We start from the raw sequence: 19,471 nt of genomic DNA, 5'->3' as shown, positions 1-19,471 counted from the left end.
GTTCAAGTAAGGGTTTAATACTAGTGTAATGCAGGATGTAGAGACTGCTTCTCTTCATTACTACATGCTATCTCTGGATCCTCACTCCTTAGCTGTTTTCTACGTAGTATTTCATGTTTTGCAACTGAAAAATATAGCTCATGACAATTAGCTGTTGGGTAGAGACCATCTCTATATGTTGCCAACTTGTACTTCCCAAGCACTTAGTACAGTGCTCTGCACACAGTAAGCGCTCAATAAATATGATTGAATGAAAGAATGAATGAATGTAGTCTCTACTAAATGAAAAGGTACATTTGATTCATCTAAATTATCTTAATTGGTAAGTGTGAATATCGTTCATTGACTGCCTCTGCATTTTAATATACTGAGAAGGTGTGATGGTTTGAATTCAAGAATTTATCGCCAGATGCTATATCAGTACTACCTATTTCAGAAACATTGTTTACGCTGGAAGTTTGGAATAGGTTAAGTTTCATTTGGGCCATAGTGGTAGTGGTCAGTAATGGAGAAAACTCAGTAGCTAACCAAAGGTCCTCAGATAGTGGAAAAGGTGTGTCAATCAATCAGTCAATCAATCAATCGTATTTATTGAGCGCTTACTGTGTGCAGAGCACTGTGCTAAGCGCTTGGGAAGTACAAGTTAGCAACATATAGAGACAGTCCCTACCCAACAGTGCTGAAGGCTTAATGTATGCAGATCACTGGACTAAACACTTGAGAGAAAGCAGTAGAATTAGTGGACCTGAACTCAGTGATCTCACAGTCTAGAAGATTGAACCTCCTGAAAACTAAGCCCATTCTCGTGGGTTATTATTATTATAATTTTAAAGCACTTACTATGTGCCAAACACTGTTCTAAGCTCTGGGGTAGATACAAGGTAATCAGGTTGTCCCTCATGGGACAGTCAATCCCCATCTTACAGATGAGGTAACTGAGGCCCAGAGAAGTGAAGTGACTTGCCCTAGGTCACACAGCAGATACGTGGCAGAGCGGAGATTAGAACTCATGACCATCTGACTCCAAGGCCTGTTCTCTATTCACTGTGCCATTAGACTCAGTATAGTGTTGCCCACTCAGTAGCTGGTCAGCAAATTCCACTGGTGGATTAAACGACTGAACCCAAGTGCTTCAAAAAGTACAATCAATTTATTGAAATCTTACTCTGTGCTAAACATTGTACTGAACACTTGTGAGAGTAGCGTAGAGTAAATAGATATGATCCCTGCCCTCCAACATTCATTTTGATGCCCCACTATTATCTGGACTCTAGACTGTAAGATCGTTGTGGGCAGGGAATGTATCCACCAACTCATATTGTAATCTTTCAATCATATTTATTGAGCGCTTACTGTGTGCAGAGCACTGTACTAAGCTCTTGTGCTCTGCACATAGCAAGCGCTCAACACATGTGATTGACTAATCTGGAAACTAACTTTGTGTATCATTCCTTCACAGCTGAAGTCTGACTCGGACAGAAAAGATGGATCCTTCCAGTACATTTTGACTGGGGATGGAGCAGGAAGCACTTTTGTCATTGATGAGAAACACGGCGATATTTTCCTTACCAAGAAACTTGATCGAGAAGAGAAATCCTTTTACACCCTAAGAGGCCAAGTAATAGACAGAAATACCAAGCTGGCTGTGGAACCAGAATCCGAATTCATCGTCAAGGTTCAGGACATCAACGATAACGAACCACGGTTCCTCGACGGGCCTTATGTGGCCAGCGTCCCAGAGATGTCTCCTGAAGGTACTACATTTCAGGTGTTTTGATCAATAATAACAACCACAATAACAAAAGGAATGATAATAGTCCTAATAACAGTGATCATTTCACTTGGATGTTTGCAGAATAATGGACCCTTAAATCTAACAGGCATGATTCCCTTGGAAACTCATTGACACCTGTCTACTTGTTTTGTTCTGTTGTCTGTCTCCCCTTTCTAGACTGTGAGCCCGTTGTTGGGTAGGGATCGTCTCTATATGTTACCGATTTGTACTTCCCAAGCACTTAGTACAGCGCTCTGCACACAGTAAGCACTCAATAAATAAGATTGAATGAATGAATGAATCTGCTACCTTTCGCTGAACTCGGAAATGTCATTCAGCAATTTAGTTATTCATGGAGACCTACTTGTAACCCAGCCCTAGGGGAGAATAGATCAGCCCAATGATCTCAACTATGTTGTCAATTTCAAAATATCAAGCAAGATTTGGAAGGGAAAATAGCTTGGGTAGAGAGGGAATGTTGGAGCTTTAAGCAGTCACCTTCTCATCGTTTTATCAATCAGCTAACACTAGGTGTGCCTATTCAATTCTTACAAAATAATAAGGAAAATATATATATATTGTGATTATGCATGGTTTGAGCATGTCAGCTCATCTCACCTGGCATCAAGATATTCTGGCATATAAGCAACCCACAGTTCCTTCCTCCTCAAGTACATTCATTCATTCATTCATTCATCCAATTGTATTTATTGAGCGCTTACTGTGTGCAGAGCACTGTACTAAGCGCTTGGCAAGTTCAAGTTGGCAACATATAGAGATGGTCCCTACCAGCTACGGGTTCACAGTCTAGAAGGGAGAGACAGACAACAGAACAAAACATATTAAGAAAATAAAATAAATAGAATAGTAAATATGTACAAGTAAAATAAATAGAGTAATAAATCTGTACAAACATATATACAGGTGCTGTGGGGAAGGGGAAGGAGGTAGGGTAGGGGGGAAGGGGAGGTGGAGAGAAAGGAGGGGGCTCAGTCTGGGAAGGCGTCCTGGAGGAGGTGAGCTCTCAGTAGGGCCTTGAAGGGAGGAAGAAAGCTAGCTTGGTGGATGTGTGGAGAGAGGGCATTCCAGGCCAGGGGGAGGACGGCAGGACAGGCGAGAACGAGGCACAGTGAGGAGATTAGCGGCAGAGGAGTGGAGGGTGCAGGCTGGGCTGGAGAAGGAGAGAAGGGAGGTGAGGTAGGAGGGGGCGAGGGGATGGACAGCCTTGAAGCCCAGGGTGAGGAGTTTCTGCCTGATCCTTCCACAGCCCAGCCCGCACCCTCCGCTCCTCCGCCGCTAATCTCCTCACCGTACCTCGTTCTCACCTGTCCCTCCATCGACCCCCGGCCCACATCATCCCCCGGGCCTGGAATGCCCTCCCTCTGCCCATCCGCCAAGCTAGCTCTCTTCCTCCCTTCAAGGCCCTGCTGAGAGCTCACCTCCTCCAGGAGGCCTTCCCAGACTGAGCCCCTTCCTTCCCCTCCCCCTCGTCCCCCTCTCCATCCCCCCATCTTACCTCCTTCCCTTCCCCACAGCACCTGTATATATGTATATATGTTTGTACATATTTATTACTCTATTTATTTATTTATTTATTTTACTTGTACATATCTATCCTATTTATTTTATTTTGTTAGTATGTTTGGTTTCATTCTCTGTCTCCCCCTTTTAGACTGTGAGCCCACTGTTGGGTAGGGACTGTCTCTATATGTTGCCAATTTGTACTTCCCAAGCGCTTAGTACAGTGCTCTGCACATAGTAAGCACTCAATAAATACGATTGATGATGATGATGATGATGTGCAGATTGATTGGTAGCCACTGGAGATTTTTGAGGAGGGGAGTAACATGCCCAGAGCGTTTCTGGACAAAGACAATCCGGGCAGCAGCATGAAGTGTAGATTGAAGTGGGGAGAGACACGAGGATGGGAGATCAGAGAGAAGACTGATGCAGTAGTCCAGACGGGATAGGATGAGAGCTTGAATGAGCAGGGTAGCAGTTTGGATGGAGAGGAAAGGGCGGATCTTGGCAATGTTGCGGAGCTGAGACCGGCAGGTTTTGGTGACGGCTTGGATGTGAGGGGTGAATGAGAGAGCAGAGTCGAGGATGATGCCAAGGTTGCAGGCTTGTGAGACAGGAAGGATGGTAGTGCTGTGAACAGTGATGGGAAAGTCAGGGAGAGGGCAGGGTTTGGGAGGGAAGACAAGGAGTTCAGTCTTGGACACGTTGAGTTTTATATGGTGGGCAGACATCCAGATGGAGATGTCCTGAAGGTAGGAGGAGATGCGAGCCTGGAGGGAGGGGGAGAGAGCAGGGGCAGAGATGTAGATCTGGGTGTCATCAGCGTAGAGATGATAGTTGAAGCCGTGGGAGCGAATGAGGTCACCAAGGGAGTGAGTGTAGATCGAGAACAGAAGGGGACCGAGAACTGAACCTTGGGGAACCACCACAGTAAGGGGATGGGAGGGGGAGGAGGAGCCTGCAAAAGAGATTGAGAATGAACGACTGGAGAGATAAGAGGAGAACCAGGAGAGGACGGAGTCTGTGAAGCCAAGATTGGATAGCGTGTTGAGGAGAAGGGGGTACCAGTGGAGAGTGAGCGGTTGAAGATGAAAGTTAAGGAGGGGAGAAGGAACGGAGCGAGAGATTTCATGAGATGAGAGGGAATGCTTATGATATGTCAAGCACTAAGCTAAGTGCTGGGCTGGTTAATCAGGCCTGAAACAGTCTAAGGGAGAGGGAGAACAGGTATTTAATTCAAATGTACTGGTGAGAAAATCAGTACTTGAAGAAATTAAGATTTACCCAAGGTTACACAGCAGACAAGTGATGGAGCCACATTAGAACTCAGGTCCCCAGCATTCCAGACCTATGGTCTTTCCACTAAGTTATATTGCTTCTTAGCCTGTTAAATTGAAAGAGCCCACTAGAGAATAAGGCTTGTATTGCACAGCTTCTGGATTCCCTGTTGTATGGTTGAATGGAATAAATTCAACTGGGCTGAATCTAACAATACAGGATGGCTTTACCTCACTAAGGATGAAGAAAAGATCTGACAAGACCTCTTATGTTGTGACACAGTCAGCCATAGCATTGTGGAAAAATGCAAAGACCTTTAGAAACTTCTTGAGAGAGTAATTCAGCCTGTCAGTCAATCTTATTTACTGAGCACTTACTGTTTGCAGAAGATGGTTCTAAACACGTGGTACAAATGCTTGGGAAAATACAATATAACAATATAACAGACACATTCCCTGCCCACAGCGAGAGAGTCAAGCCTTTTTGGTATTTGCCAGAATCCAGGTTTCCTGATAATATCAAGCACTTTTATAAGATCTCCAAGTTCCCTATTAAAGTCTTTATATCACTCTCTGCATTCCTCCTGTCTCTGACATGCAGCAAAAATCATGTTTGCTGGTGTCACTGTGATCTGGAGTTTCACCGTGATTTTGGGAGCGTGTAATTAATGATAGTCTTCAGTAGTCAGTCAGGGAGGACTCTGGCTAGAGTCTTGACAGTCATGAAGAGCAGTGAAATCCGACTATCACACCCCCAGAGAGTCCTCTCTTCCTATCTTAAGTGTGATGCTGATTTAGGTGGAATCCCTTAGATCCTGTGGCATTCCTTAGCTCTCCTGATGTTGAGAAACTTTCTGTATGGATAGGTAGGTTTATGAGGTTCAGTGACTGGATGTAAGTCTCCAGCTAGTGTGACCTTAGATCTATGCCATTCCTCTTGGCTCTGTGTGCAGTGAGATTTCCTCAAGTGCTGATGAGAAAGCCATATCCTCGCATGGTGTCACCCAAACCCTGATGATGCTGATGTCCTTTATGTCTGTATGTCCTGCATTTCATTTTAAACAGCCAACCTCCTTCCCTTCTCCTCATTTGCCTCTGAGTTCCACAGCTTGGATGATGCACCCATGTTCAGAGGGAATTTGGTGGGGAATATAATGGAGCTGGGAGCAAGCTGGGAGGTCAGAGCCCACTGGAGAAATGCTCTAAGTCTGGGCCTACTGGGACAAATCTACGTTGTGTGTGATCACATTGTGTGATGTGCTCTTCTAGACTGTGAGCCCACTGTTGGGTAGGGACCATCTCTATAGTTGCCAACTTGTACTTCCCAAGCGCTTAGTACAGTGCTCTGCACACAGTAAGCACTCAATAAATATGAATGAATGAATGAATGAATGAATCATGTTATGCTGCCTGCCTGCTAGCACATGTGATGCCCCATAGATTGTAGCGCCTGATATCCACGGAGACAGCCAGTGGTCTTCTTCCGCTCTCTTCCTCTCTTTGTCTCCCTTTCCTGCCTTTTTCTTCCCTTTTATCTGACACTGAAATCCTGCTGCTCTGGAAAGCCTACCCTTTATCCCACGTGAATTTCAGATATTATTGTCATCTGTCAACTTGAGGGATTGATCTTGTAATATTAGGTTAGAATCGGAGAAGCAGCGTGTCTCAGTTGGAAAGAGCCCGGGCTTTGGAGTCAGATGTCATGAGTTCAAATCCCAGCTCTGCCAATTACCAGCTGTGTGACTTTGGGCAAGTCACTCAACTTCTCTGGGCCTCAGTTACCTCATCTGTAAAATGGAGATGAAGACTGTGAGCCCCCCGTGGGACAACCTGATCACTTTGTAACTTCCCCAGCGCTTAGAACAGTGCTTTGCACATAGTAAGCGCTTAATAAATGCCATTTAAAAAAAAATTACCTGAAGGGACCCAAGATGGCATTGGGTTGGAGCATATCTATTAGAAGCAGTGTGGCTAAGTGGAAGTCAGAGGGTGTGGGTTCTAATCCCATCTCTGCCACTTGTCAGCTGTGTGACTTTGGGGAAGTCACTTAACTTCTCTGGGCCTCAGTTACCTCATCTGTAAAATGGGGATTATGACTGTGAGCCCCAAGTGGGGCAACCTGATTACCTTGTATCTATCCCAGTGCTTAGAACAGTGCTTGACACATAGTAAGTGCTTAACAAATACCATCATTATTACATCTAATTCAGAGCAGAAGGTGGGATGGGGCAGAAAAATTTCCCCCATTAATTAAGCTTGTTGAGAGCATCAATGGCTAGGCCCAGCCTCTGTGTCCTGATGTGAAGTGTGAGGCTTGGAGTTTATCAAATATAAATTACTGCACAGGGGTGTCTTTTCATTGTAAAAGTCCATCTTTTTTCTAACCAAATCCAATGGGTAAATTATCAAGATTTATCTGAATAACCCAAATTTTAGGGCAAAAATATAGACAAAAACATGTACTTCTTTGTATTTTAGCAATATTCATGTTTATCCAAAATGTATCAAATTTTTTATATTTCAATGTAATGATTTAATCAATCAGCCAATGTCATTTTCTGAGAATTCAGCAATGCAGTAAACATTTTGGAAAGAAAAACCATAGTAATACATATTTTCTTGCCCTCAAGCTTGTAATTTAATGGGGGGAGGCAGAAAGAAATGATTTACAGATAATGAAAGGTAGAGGAAGAACAAGTACAAGGAGGGAACAGTGCAAACACATAAAGAAAAATATATAAATATAAAGATATATTTGCTAACTTCGAAATGGATTGCCTATTCAAATTGAAGTTAAATGTCCTTCTGTCTGTTGAAATGTGGGGAAATCTATCAGCAAAGTGGAAATTCTGAATAGGAGGGAAAACAATCATTGAATTCCTATTTTACAGATGAGGAAACTGAGGCACAGAAAACTTAAGTAACTTGCCCAAGAGCACACAGCAAGGGAATGACAGAGCTGGAATTAGAACCAGGCCCTCTGAATCCCAGGCCTGTGTTCCTTCCTCTAGGAAATGTTGCTTCTCATGTTTGCCATTGATTACTAGAGAAGCAGCGTGGCTCAGTGGAAAGAGAACAGGCTTTGGAGTTAGAGGTCATGGGTTCAAATCCCGGCTCGGCCAATTGTCAGCTGTGTGACTTTGGGCAAGTCACTTAACTTCTCTGTGCCTCAATTCCCTCATCTGTAAAATGGGGATTAAGACTGTGAGCCACATGTGGGACAACCTGATCACCTTGTATCCTCCCAACACTTAGAACAGTGTTTTGCACATAGTAAGCATCAACAAATACCATTATTATTATTATTATTATTATTATTATTATTATTATATCAGTGGCCCAATATTTTCTTTTCTTTCTCCCTGAGTTTAACCCATTTATTAGTTTCACATCCAGATGAAAACATCATCTTAATCAGGTCGCAGAAAGAGTTTACACTTCATGACTTTTTCTTTTGTTTTGGTTTTGGGGAGACTCAACAAAACTATATCTTGTCTTAATGGCTCAGATATTTTCAAGCCTGGTATCCATCCTATTTCCCAGAGACAATGTGCTTTTCCTGACTAGATTTTTCTTCAATTCTACCTGGCATGAACTACATGCCTAGTACATAATGGGCATTTCTAGGGGTGGGGTGCCCACTACACCCCATCATCTTCAAAGCCCTATTAAAATCAAATCTCCTCCAGGAAGGTTTCCCTGACTATTCTTTCATCTCCTCACCCTATTTCCCACACTACTGCATCATCTTTGCACTTGGGTTCTTAACCTTGAGCAATTAGGTACTCGCCTCACCCCCTAACCCACATGCATCTCTACACACCTGTGTAATTAATTAATTTTAGCGTCTGCCTTCCCCAATAGATTGTAAACTTCTTGAAGGCAGAGACGAGTTTATGACCTCTAATGTCCTCTTCCCAGTGTGTAGTTAGTACAGTACTCTGTACAAAGTAAATGCTCAATAAACACTACTGGTTGAAAACACAATTGATTAATTGTTCACAGGGGCAAAGAGGAACTGCTTCCACCTGCCAACCCATCCTCTGAGACCAGACAACCTCCTGATTGTTGACCTGTTGAGTGGCAGAGTATCAGCGTGGCTCAGTGGAAAGAGCCCGGGCTTTGGAGTCAGAGGTCATAGGTTTGAATTCCAACTCCGCCAATTGTCAGCTGTGTGACTTTGGGCAAGTCACTTAACTTCTCTGTGCCTCAGTTACCTCATCTGGAAAATGGGGATTAAGACTGTGAGCCCCACATGGGACAATCTGATCACCTTGTAACCTCCCCAGTGCTTAAAACAGTGCTTTGCACATAGCAAGCACTTAATAAATGCCATTATTATTATTATTATTATTGTTATCTTACCTCCCTTGCCCAGAATAAGAATAATAATGATGATATTTGTGGCATTTGGTAAGCACTTACTGTAGACTGTAATAATAATAACTGCAGTATTTGTTAAGCGCTTTCTGTGTGCCAGGCACTGTACTAAGCGCTGAGAGGGGAACATAAACAAATCGGTTGGACACGGGCCCTGTCCCACATCAGGCTCACAGTCTTGAACCCGATTTTACAGATGAGGTAAGTGCTGGGGTGGATACAAGCCAATTGGGTTGAACACTGAACACAGTTCCTGTTCCACATGGGGGCTCACGGTCTTAATCCCCATTTTACAGATGAGGTACATGAGGCACAGAGAAGTGAAGTGACTTCCCCAAGGTCACACAGAAGATCAGTGAGAGAGGCAGGATTAGAACCCAGGTCCTTCTGACTCTCAGGATCGTGTCTATCGACTAGGCCACGTTGCTTCTCTACCCTCCCCTAGTCTCCTCACCCCAGGAGCAGAGCAGTTCAGCAGAAGTGGCAAGATGACAAGGACCCCAGTCCCTGGGGCATTAGCTGTCAATCATGAGGTTTGAAGAGCAATTGGTTTTTCTAGACAAGACCAGATAAGTGAATTCAAGTCAAGTTGGGTTCAATTGTAAGGGTCTATCAACCCCAAATCCACAGAATAGAGAGCAAAACCAGAATTAACTGAAATAACTAGCAGCAAGTGGGGTCAATAAACCAGTCAACCATACTTATTGAGCACTTAGGGTGTACAGAACACTGTACTAAGCACTTGGAAGAGTGCAATATAACACTGCCCACATCAAAGTCTGATCAATTTTGTTTTGTTGTCCGTCTCCCCCTTCTAGACTGTGAGCCCACTGTTGGGTAGGGACCGTCTCTATATGTTGCCAACTTGCACTTTCCAAGCGCTTAGTACAGTGCTGTGCACACAGTAAGCACTCAATAAATACAATTGAATCAATGAATAAATGAATCAGTTGATTTATCCCCCAGCACAAATATGCAATTCATCTCGCTCAGGCCTACTAATAGTGTACTCACATGATACAAAGTTAATAGGGTGAGTCTCATTTAATGGTGGTCCAGGAATTTATTTTAATGTCTCCCTCTCCATGTACTGTATTTTACTTTCATTCATTCATTCATTCAATCGTATTTATTGAGCGCTTACTGTGTTCAGAGCACTGTACTAAGTGCTTGGGAAATACAAGGTGGCAACATATAGAGATGGTCCCTACCCAACAACGGGCTCACAGTCTAGAAGGGAGAGACAGACAACAAAATAAAACATGTGGACAGGTGTCAAGTCATCAGAATAGAATGAATAGAAGTAAAGCTAGAAGCACATCATTAACAAAATAAATAGAATAGTAAATATGTACAAGTAAAATAAATAGAGTAATAGATCTGTACAAACATATATACAGGTGCTGTGGGGAGAGGAAGGAGGTAGGGCCAGGGGAATGGGGCAGAGGAGCAGAGGGTGTGGGCTGGGCTGGAGAAGGAGAGAAGGGAGGTTAGGTAGGAGGGGGCGAGGTGATGGAGAGTCTTGAAGCCAAGAGTGAGGAGTTTTTGCCTGATGTGTAGGTTGACTGGTAGCCACTGGAGATTTTTGAGGAGGGGAGTAACAGGCCCAGAGCGTTTCTGCATAAAGATGATCCGGGCAGCAGCGTGAAGTATAGACTGAAGTGGGGAGAGACAGGAGGATGGGAGATCCGAGAGGAGGCTGATGCAGTAATCCAGTCGGGATAGGATGAGAGATTGAACCAGCAATCTCCTGTCTCCTCTGGACAGGAGACATGTCTGTCAACTATATTGTGTTGTACTTTCCCAAGCACATACTGCAGCGTTCTGCATATAGTAAGCACTCAATAAATACCACTGGCTCATTGACTTATATTAGCACTGATATATTAATTTTATTTGGCTGGAGGCATTCACAATGGAGATTTTAAAATGATTGAGAAGTGTTTTTTCTGCTGAAACTTGCCTTTGTGAACCCAGTTTTTTTTTGTCTAATCAATCAATCAATCAATCGTATTTATTGAGCGCTTACTGTGTGAAGAGCAGTTGTTGTTGCTTGTTTTTACCATCTCCCAGTTAGATTTGATTTGAAGATTAAGTTCACACAAATTTCTGAAGCTTTTTGACAAGTCTGGGACCTGGAGCTAGCAGGGTAAAACTCAAATAAACTGAGCAAATTAAAGGGTGATGAGATCAAAACCATGCCAAGAGAAGATATTCGCTAGAGTGACTGAAGGTCAGAGCAAATTAAGTATTTTGAAAGGAAAACTGCAGTGCCCCACACATTTCCATTCAGATTAGTAAATTTGCCATCGTTAATGTCCCAGCATTTAGTACAGTGCTTGACACATAATAAGCAGTTAACGACTACCATTAAAAAAGTTCACTTGCTTCATTATTCCATAATGATATTAATGTGCTACAAAAAAATGTTGGCATAACTTGCTGGATTCCTTTAACAATATAACACATACATAATATCTAAATTAATCTACATTCGGTAGTGCAAAAATGTTTATTGTTTTAATAAAATATCTAGATGCCTCTTCCAAACTCTTTCATACTGGATTTTTTGCAATCAGTTTTAGGAGTTTGCTAGACACACAATAAAATACTGTATTTAGGACTGATATCAGAGTTTGCATATGGGTGAAGCTGAATGGAGGTTTGTGGTTATGGTGTTACACCAGAAACTATTCATGAATTAACACTAAGAACTGACACATTATAGATTCCTAAATAAATAGTCTCTGTTCTTTTACAGATTGTCTGAGATAACCCCAGGGGTAGATAAGAGCATCCTTGTGTCTTTCTCAGCTATGCTTCAGTTTTCAGCTGACTCCTTTTAGCTATCTGCTCCCTCGTCTAGCTATATCTCAACTCCAATTATTTAATAGTATTTATTGAGTGCTTACTGTGAGAAGCAGCAAGGCACAGCCCTGGGAATCAGAAGGTCAGGGGTTTTAATCCCAGCTCCACTATAGGTCTGCCATGGGATCTTGAGCAAGTCACTTCACTCTTCTGCACCTCAGTTACCTCATCTGTAAAGTGGGGATTGGGACAGTGAATCCCACATGGGACAGGGATTGTCCACCCTGTTTTGTATGTATCCAGCCCAGAACTTAGTACAGTGCCTGACACATAGTAAGCGCTTAACAAATACCACAATTATTATTATAATTATTACTGTCTGCCTGCGGCTGAGCTAAGCACTTTGGAAAGTACACTGTAATAGAGTTCGTAGACACACTCCCATCCTCCAAGGAGCTTACAGTAAATGGGGGGAGACAGACTTTAAAATAAATTATAGAGGGGGGAATAGCAGAGTATGAGGATATCTATACGTAGGTGTTCTGGGGCAGGGGTGAGTATCTGAGTCCTTAATATAGCCTCGTGTAGTCAAAGACTATACAATAAAGTCCTTGTATAGCCAAGTTCATAGTCAATGCAAGAGGGGAGTATAGATAGGAGAAATGAGGGCTTAGTCAGGGAAGACCTCTGTCATGAGCACACCCTCCACCCCACCCCAGTGGTTGGTATGACCATCCTGGTCCGGGGGAGCCTTGGTGACACGAAATAAAGTCAAACCACACCTCTGATCGCCAAGGTTACCGTGGAAAGTTTTTTACTTAGTTTTTTCAACGTGCAAGGGAGTGACACAAACACACACCCTCATTCACTCCACTCCACCAAGGGTCCAATACCAGTCTGCTGGTCAAGGGAGCCCATTCTGCCAATGCTTCTTCTCTCTGCTCCCAAGTGCTATATTGCCTTCTGTGGCTCTCAAGTGCTGCTCTCCTGCTGCTTGCTTCTTAATAATGATGGCATTTATTAAGCACTTACTATGTGCAAGGCACTGTTCTAAGTGCTGGGGAGGTTACAAGGTGATCAGGTTGTCCCACGGGGGGCTCACAGTCTTAATCCCCATTTTACAGATGAGGGAAAGGAGGCACAGAGAAGTGAAGTGACTTGCCCAAAGTCACACAGCTGACAATCGGCAGAGTGGGGATTTGAACCCATGACCTCTGACTCCAAAGTCCGGGCTCTTTCCACTGACCAATGCTGCTTCTTAATAATGATAATGGCATTTATTAAGTGCTTACTATGTGCAAAGCACGGTTCTAAGCACTGGGGAGGTTACAAGGTGATCAGGTTGTCCCACGGGGGGCTCAGAGTCTTAATCCCCATTTTACATATGGGGGAACTGAGGCCCAGAGAAGTGAAGTGACTTGCCCAAAGTCACACAGCTGACAATTGGCGGAACCAGGATTCAACCCCATGATCTCTGACTCCAAAGTCCGGGCTCTTTCCACTGAGCAACGCCGCTTCTTCGTTGCTTGTTTTTCTGTGCTGCTTATTCATGTGTCTTCTGCATGCCTTGCTTGCTGCTTTCTGTGTGTGCCCTGGTGTGATTCAACACAACCCCTTTTATCTGCCTTAGTCGTTGCAGCTGTGGCTCTATATGGCAGTCATTGAATGGTCCAGGCCCATTATGGGTAGAACAGGGAGAGAAGGCCATGCCTCCCTCCATGCTCCACCCCCGCAGGCCAGCAATCACCTGCCTCAGGTAGAGCCCATCGGTGCCTTCTCCAGTTTCTTCCTTCCTTTTGTTCACGGCATCACAAACAGTCACCAATAAGGCAGCTTATTGTTGGCTCACCACAACCTCTTGGAGGAGATGTGATTTGTAGGAGGGTTTTGAAGCTGGGGAGAGGTGGGATCTGTCATATACATGATAAATGAAGATATGAAGAAAGAGAGAGTTCCAGGCGCCGAGGAGGATATGAGTAAAGGGTCAGCAACTAGACTGACGAGATAGGAGAGCAGTGAGTAAGTTGGCTTTAGAGGAGTTAAATGAGCTGTTAAGGTTGTAATAATAATAATAATAATGGCATTTATTAAGCACTTACTATGTGCAAAGCACTGTTCTAAGCGCTGGGGAGGTTACAAGGTGATCAGGTTGTCCCAAGGGGCTCACAGTCTTAATCCCCATTTTACAGATGAGGTAACTGAGGCCCAGTGAAGTGACTTGCCCAAAGTCACACAGCTGACAAGTGGCGGAGCCGGGATTTGAACACCTGACCTCTGACTCCAAAGCCCAGGCTCTTTCCATTGAGCCGCACTGTAGTAGAAGATCAGCGAGATTAGGTAGGAGGGAGCTGTTTGGGTGTTTTAAAACTCATCGTAAGGAGTTTCTGTTTGATGCAGAGATGGATAATAATAATAATAGTAATAATAATGGCATTTATTAAGCACTTACTATGTGCAAAGCACTGTTTTAAGCGCTGGGGAGGTTACAAGGTGATCAGGGTGTCCCTCGGGGGGCTCACAGTCTTCATCCCCATTTTACAGATGAGGTAACTGAGGCACAGAGAAGTTGAGCGACTTGCCCAAAGTCACACAGCTGACAATTGGTAAAGCCGGGATTTGAGCCCATGACCGCTGACTCCAAAGCCTGGGCTCTTTTCACTGAGCTACGCTGCTTTTCTATGGATGGACAACCACTGGAGGCTTTTGAGGACTGCGGAGATACGGACTAAATTTTTTTTGGGAAAATTGATCTGGGCAGCAGAGTGAGGTGTGGACTAAAGTGGGGAGAGACAGGAGGCAGGGAGGCCAGCCAGGAGACGGATGCAATAGTGAAGGTGGAAATAAGTGCTTGGATCACTGTGGTAGCAGTTGGGAAGGTACAGCTAATGGGATTGCATGATATTGCATATTTGGGTTGAATGAAAGAGATGAGTTGAGGATAATGTTGATGTTAAGAGCATATGGAACAGGACACATAGGGGTTCTGTCTACAGCAATAAGAATGTAACAGAAAGGACAGGTTTTGGGTGGGAAAATGAACGTTCTGTTCAGGATATGTTAAGTTTGAGAAACAGCATGGCTTAGTGGAAAGACCACAGGCTTGGGAGTCAGAGGACACGGGTTCTAATCCCAGCTCCTCCACTTGTCTGCTGTGTGACCTTGGGCGAGCCACTTAACTTCTCTGGGTCTCAGCTACCTCACCTGTAAAATGGGGATTAAGACTGTGAGCCCCAAGTGGAACAACCTGATTACCTTAGAGAAGCAGCGTGGCTCAGCGGTAAGAGCACAGACTTTGGAGTCAGAGGTCATGGGTTCAAATCCTGGCTCTGCCAGCTGTCAGCTTTGTGACTTTGGGCAAGTCACTTAACTTCTCTGGGCCTCAGTTACCTCATCTGTATAATGGGGATTAAGACTGTGAGCCCCCCGGGGGACAACCTGATCACCGTGTACCCTCCCCAGCACTTAGAACAGTGCTTTACATGTAGTAAGCACTTAATAAATGCCATCATTATTGTATCTACCCCAGCACTTAGAAAAGTGCTTGGCAAATAATAATAATAATAATAATAATAATAATAATAATAATAATAATAATAATGGAATTTATTAAGCACTTACTATGTGCAAAGCACTGTTCTAAGCGCTGGGGAGGTTACAAGGTGATCAGGTTGTCCCAAGGGGGGCTCACAGTCTTAATCCCCGTTTTACAGATGAGGTAACTGAGGCCCAGACAAGTTAAGTGACATGCTCAAAGTCACACAGCTGAGAAGTGGCAGAGCCAGGATTTGAACCCTTGACCTCTGACTCCCAAGCCCGGGCTCTTTCCACTGAGCCATGCTGCTTCTCTTCATAATAGAAGAAAACCCCATTGATGGTGATGTTCACTTATGGGTTCATGTATAGCTGAAATGGTCAGCCACACTTGGCACTTACCACGGCACACCACGGAGTAGGTGCTCAAACGATGTCATTAATAATACATCGTTCTCATGTATCTCACCACCAGCCTCTTGCCCACATCCTGACTCCGGTTGGAATGCTCTCCCTCCTTGTATCTGACAACTACTCTCCCCCTTTTCAAAGCCTTATTGAAAGCACATCTCCTCCAAGAGGCTTCCTCTTGTCCCATCCCTTCTGTGTTGCCCTGACTTGCTTCCTTCATTCACCACCCTCTCTCCAGCCACACAACACTTACATACTTACCCATAATTTATTTATTTATATTAATACCTGTCTCCCCCTCTAGACTGTAAGCTCGCTGTCAGCAGGGAATGTGTTATTATTGTTGGGCTGTACTCTCCCAAGCACTTAGTACAGTGCCCTCCACACAGTAAACACTCAACAGAATTGATTGATTGATACTATGCTCCTGTCAAGATAGCCTATTAACTGTCCCTCTCTCTTGAGACATGCACTTCTAATCCATTGTTCACAACCTTCCCACTTCGTTTTAAAAGACTATACACCATTCCCTCGTTCAATGTACATTCCTAGGAAAGTAATTATTTGTTTCTTGTGTATTCATCCATTTGGATTAATTTTCACATATTTTACCTATTGTCTATTCATCAGTTCTTGTTCACTTCTCCGGTGCATCATAAACTCCTCAGTGGAGGAGATCAAGTCCTGTATTTTTTTGATACGTCTTCCAAACCAGTCTGTCGTCTTTATGAAACACAGTATGCAGAGCAATAATTCAATCAGTGGTGTTTATTGAGCATTTACTCTGTGCAGAGCACTGTTCTTAATGCTTGGGAGAGTACAATATGACAGAGTTGGTAGACTTGTTCCCTATCCACAAAGGAGCTTACATTCTAGAGTACTAATCACTTGGGAGAATACAACAGAGGTAAAAATACATGATCCCCATCCATCAGGTTTTTAATGGGGGAGACAGACATTAAAAAATTTACAAACAATCATTCAATTGTATATATTAAGCTTTTATTGTATGCAGAATCAATCAATCAATCATATTTATTGAGCACTTACTGTGTGCAGAGCACTGCACTAAGCACTTGGGAAGTACAAATTGGCAACTTATAGAGATGGTCCCTACCCAACAACGGGCTTACAGTCTAGAGGGGGGGGAGACAGACAACAAAGCAAAACAAGTAGACAGGTGTCAATACTATCAGAATAAATAGGATTATAGCTATATATACATTATTAATAAAATAAATAGAGTAATAAATATGTACAAATAAAATGAATGGAGTAATAAATATATACAAATAAAATAAATGGAGATGCAAGCCTGGAGAGAGGGGGAGAGAGCAGGGGCAGAAATGTAGATCTGGGTGTCATCAGCGTAGAGATGATAGTTGAAGCCGTGGGAGCGAATGAGGTCACCAAGGGACTGCGTGTAGATCGAGAACAGAAGGGGACCAAGCACTGAACCTTGGGGAACCCCCACAGTGAGAGAATGGGAGGGGGAGGAGGAGCCTGCAAAAGAGACTGAGAAAGAACGACCGGAGAGGTAAGAGGAGAACCAGGAGAGGATGAAGTCTGTGAATCCAAGGTTGGATAGTGTGTTGAGGAGAAGGGGGTGGTCCACAGTGTCGAAGGCAGCTGAGAGGTCGAGGAGGATTAGGACAGAGTATGAGCCGTTGGATTTGGCAAGCAGGAGGTCATTGGTGACCTTTGAGAGGGCAATTTCCGTGGAATGTAGGGGACGGAAGCCAGACTGGAGGGGGTCGAGGAGAGAGTTGTTGCTGAGGAATTCTAGGCAGCGAGTGTAGACAACTCGTTCAAGGAGTTTGGAAAGGAATGGTAGGAGGGATATGGGGCGATAACTAGAAGGTGAGGTAAGTAGTGTGATTAATACTGCGGAGAGTCTGGGTCATTATGTAATCATAAAAAAATAATAGATACATTTGTTTTAATCTTCTCTAGAGTTTCTGAGTGTCATATGTGGGTCAAGTGTAGCACACACCCTCCGAGTTAACTTTTTCTACCTCAATGGGAAGCAGTGTTTCCAAGGAGCTGAATGCCTGTTTTAACTGCCAGCCATTCCTCTGTGAAGCCAGAAGATGAAAGGGAGAGCCTGGAAAGCTTATTCTGCTCATTCTGAGGCATTGCAATGTGTGATTTTGTGCTTTTATCCTTTCAGAAAGGGTTTTAGCACCGACAATGCCTAGATCTGAGCTGAGCTGGAAGGAGGGCAGGGAGCAGGGAGTGGGGGTGGGGTAGAATTGGGGGAGGGAATAGGGCTAGGGTTTCACTGTAATTTTGGTCTGGGAGGGAGGGACTCCAAACAGCTACTGGGCAATGCCTGACCATGAGGACAGACCCCAAGGTGGGTTGGGATAGAGCAGGATAGGGTAACTCTCCCAAAATTTCTTTCCTTCACTCATCTTCACCTATCCAGCAGAGCAGAGTTCAACAGTTTTTCCCGCTCCATTTCCTGGACACTTTTTGCACCCCCTGCAGTAAGCGATCACCTCTGAGAAACAGGTCTGGACCATGTGGGGCCAACAGAAACCACTCTGATGTGTGTATTTACTTTGCCTCTCTTTTCAGCACCACAGTATGTCCTGAGCCTTCATCTCCCATAGGGAATAGTCTCATCCTTCAGTGTGGGCGAGTGCTCATTCATTCATTCAATCACATTTATTGAGCGCTTACTGTGTGCAGTGCACTGTCCTAAGTTCTCGGGAAATTACAATACAACAATTAACAGAGGGGCGATATACTGCTGGGAGTGGAGAAGCCAAAGCTAGAGAGAATGGTGTTGGTGGATAAAGAAACGGGTTTGCGGTTTGGTAGGACGCTAGCCTGGTGAGTGGTGGAGTGAGATGGTACTTTTAAACAGGTTTGAAAGTAACAAATCGACTCGCGCCAAGATGGGCAGGATATTTTTAAAAGTCATTTCTGCTACCGGCCATTCCCCTAGGCCTTGGCTTGGCCTGAGATGCCTGAGGCGAGGCCATTAAGAGAGGACAAGGCAAGTGACACCACCAGCGAGAGCCTGGGCAGCTCACCAGTAGCCCGGGGAAGGAAGGGAATGCGTCTCTTCCATCGTTATTTGGTACTCTCCCAAGTGCTCAGTACAGTGCCTGGTACATAGTAAGAGCTTAACAAATACCATTATTATTATTATAATTATTACTCAGTCGTATTTAATGAGCACTTACCGTGTGCAGGACACTGTACTAAGCACTTGGAAAGTATAATTCAGCAGTAAAGACAGACAATCCTGCTCACTCATACTGGATAGAGCACGGGCCTGAGAGTCGGAAGGTCATGGGTTCTAATCCCACCTCGGCCACTTATCTGCTGTGTGGCCCTGGGCAAGTCACTTCACTTCTCTGGGCCTCAATTCCTTCATCTATAACATGAGGACTGTGAGCCCGTTCTAGCCTGTGAGCCTGTTGTTGGGTAGGGACTGTCTCTATATGTTGTCAACTTGTACTTCCCAAGCGCTTAGTACAGTGCTCTGCACTCATTCATTCATTCATTCAATTGTATTTATTGAGCGCTTACTGTGTGCAGAGCACTGTACTAAGTGCTTGGGAAGTCCAAGTTGGCAACATATAGAGATGGTCCCTACCCAACAGTGGGCTCACAGTCTAGAAGGGTCACACTCTAGAAGGGACTTACTATACACAGTAAGCGCTCAGTAAATATAATTGAATGAATGAATGAATGAGGAATGTGAGTCCTCTGCTGGACAGGGACTTGCAGCCAACCCAGTGCTTAGTCCAGTGCC

The 19,471-nt window shown here is 44.1% G+C and overlaps 1 protein-coding gene across 1 annotated transcript in view; it reads left to right on the top strand.

The window, feature by feature from the left end:
* The window catches only part of CDH19 (cadherin 19), a 181,963-nt gene that overhangs the window by 55,185 nt on the left and 107,307 nt on the right, over positions 1-19,471 (top strand). Inside the window, exon 3 of the mRNA XM_038746647.1 lies at positions 1,460-1,754. Coding sequence (XP_038602575.1) covers positions 1,460-1,754 — 295 coding nt within the window. The remainder of the gene's footprint in view (positions 1-1,459; positions 1,755-19,471) is intronic.

The sequence above is a fragment of the Tachyglossus aculeatus genome, chromosome 5, assembly GCF_015852505.1.
Source record: "Tachyglossus aculeatus isolate mTacAcu1 chromosome 5, mTacAcu1.pri, whole genome shotgun sequence".
In the NCBI taxonomy this organism is placed as follows: domain Eukaryota; kingdom Metazoa; phylum Chordata; class Mammalia; order Monotremata; family Tachyglossidae; genus Tachyglossus; species Tachyglossus aculeatus.
This window is presented reverse-complemented; position numbering and strand designations above follow the sequence as displayed.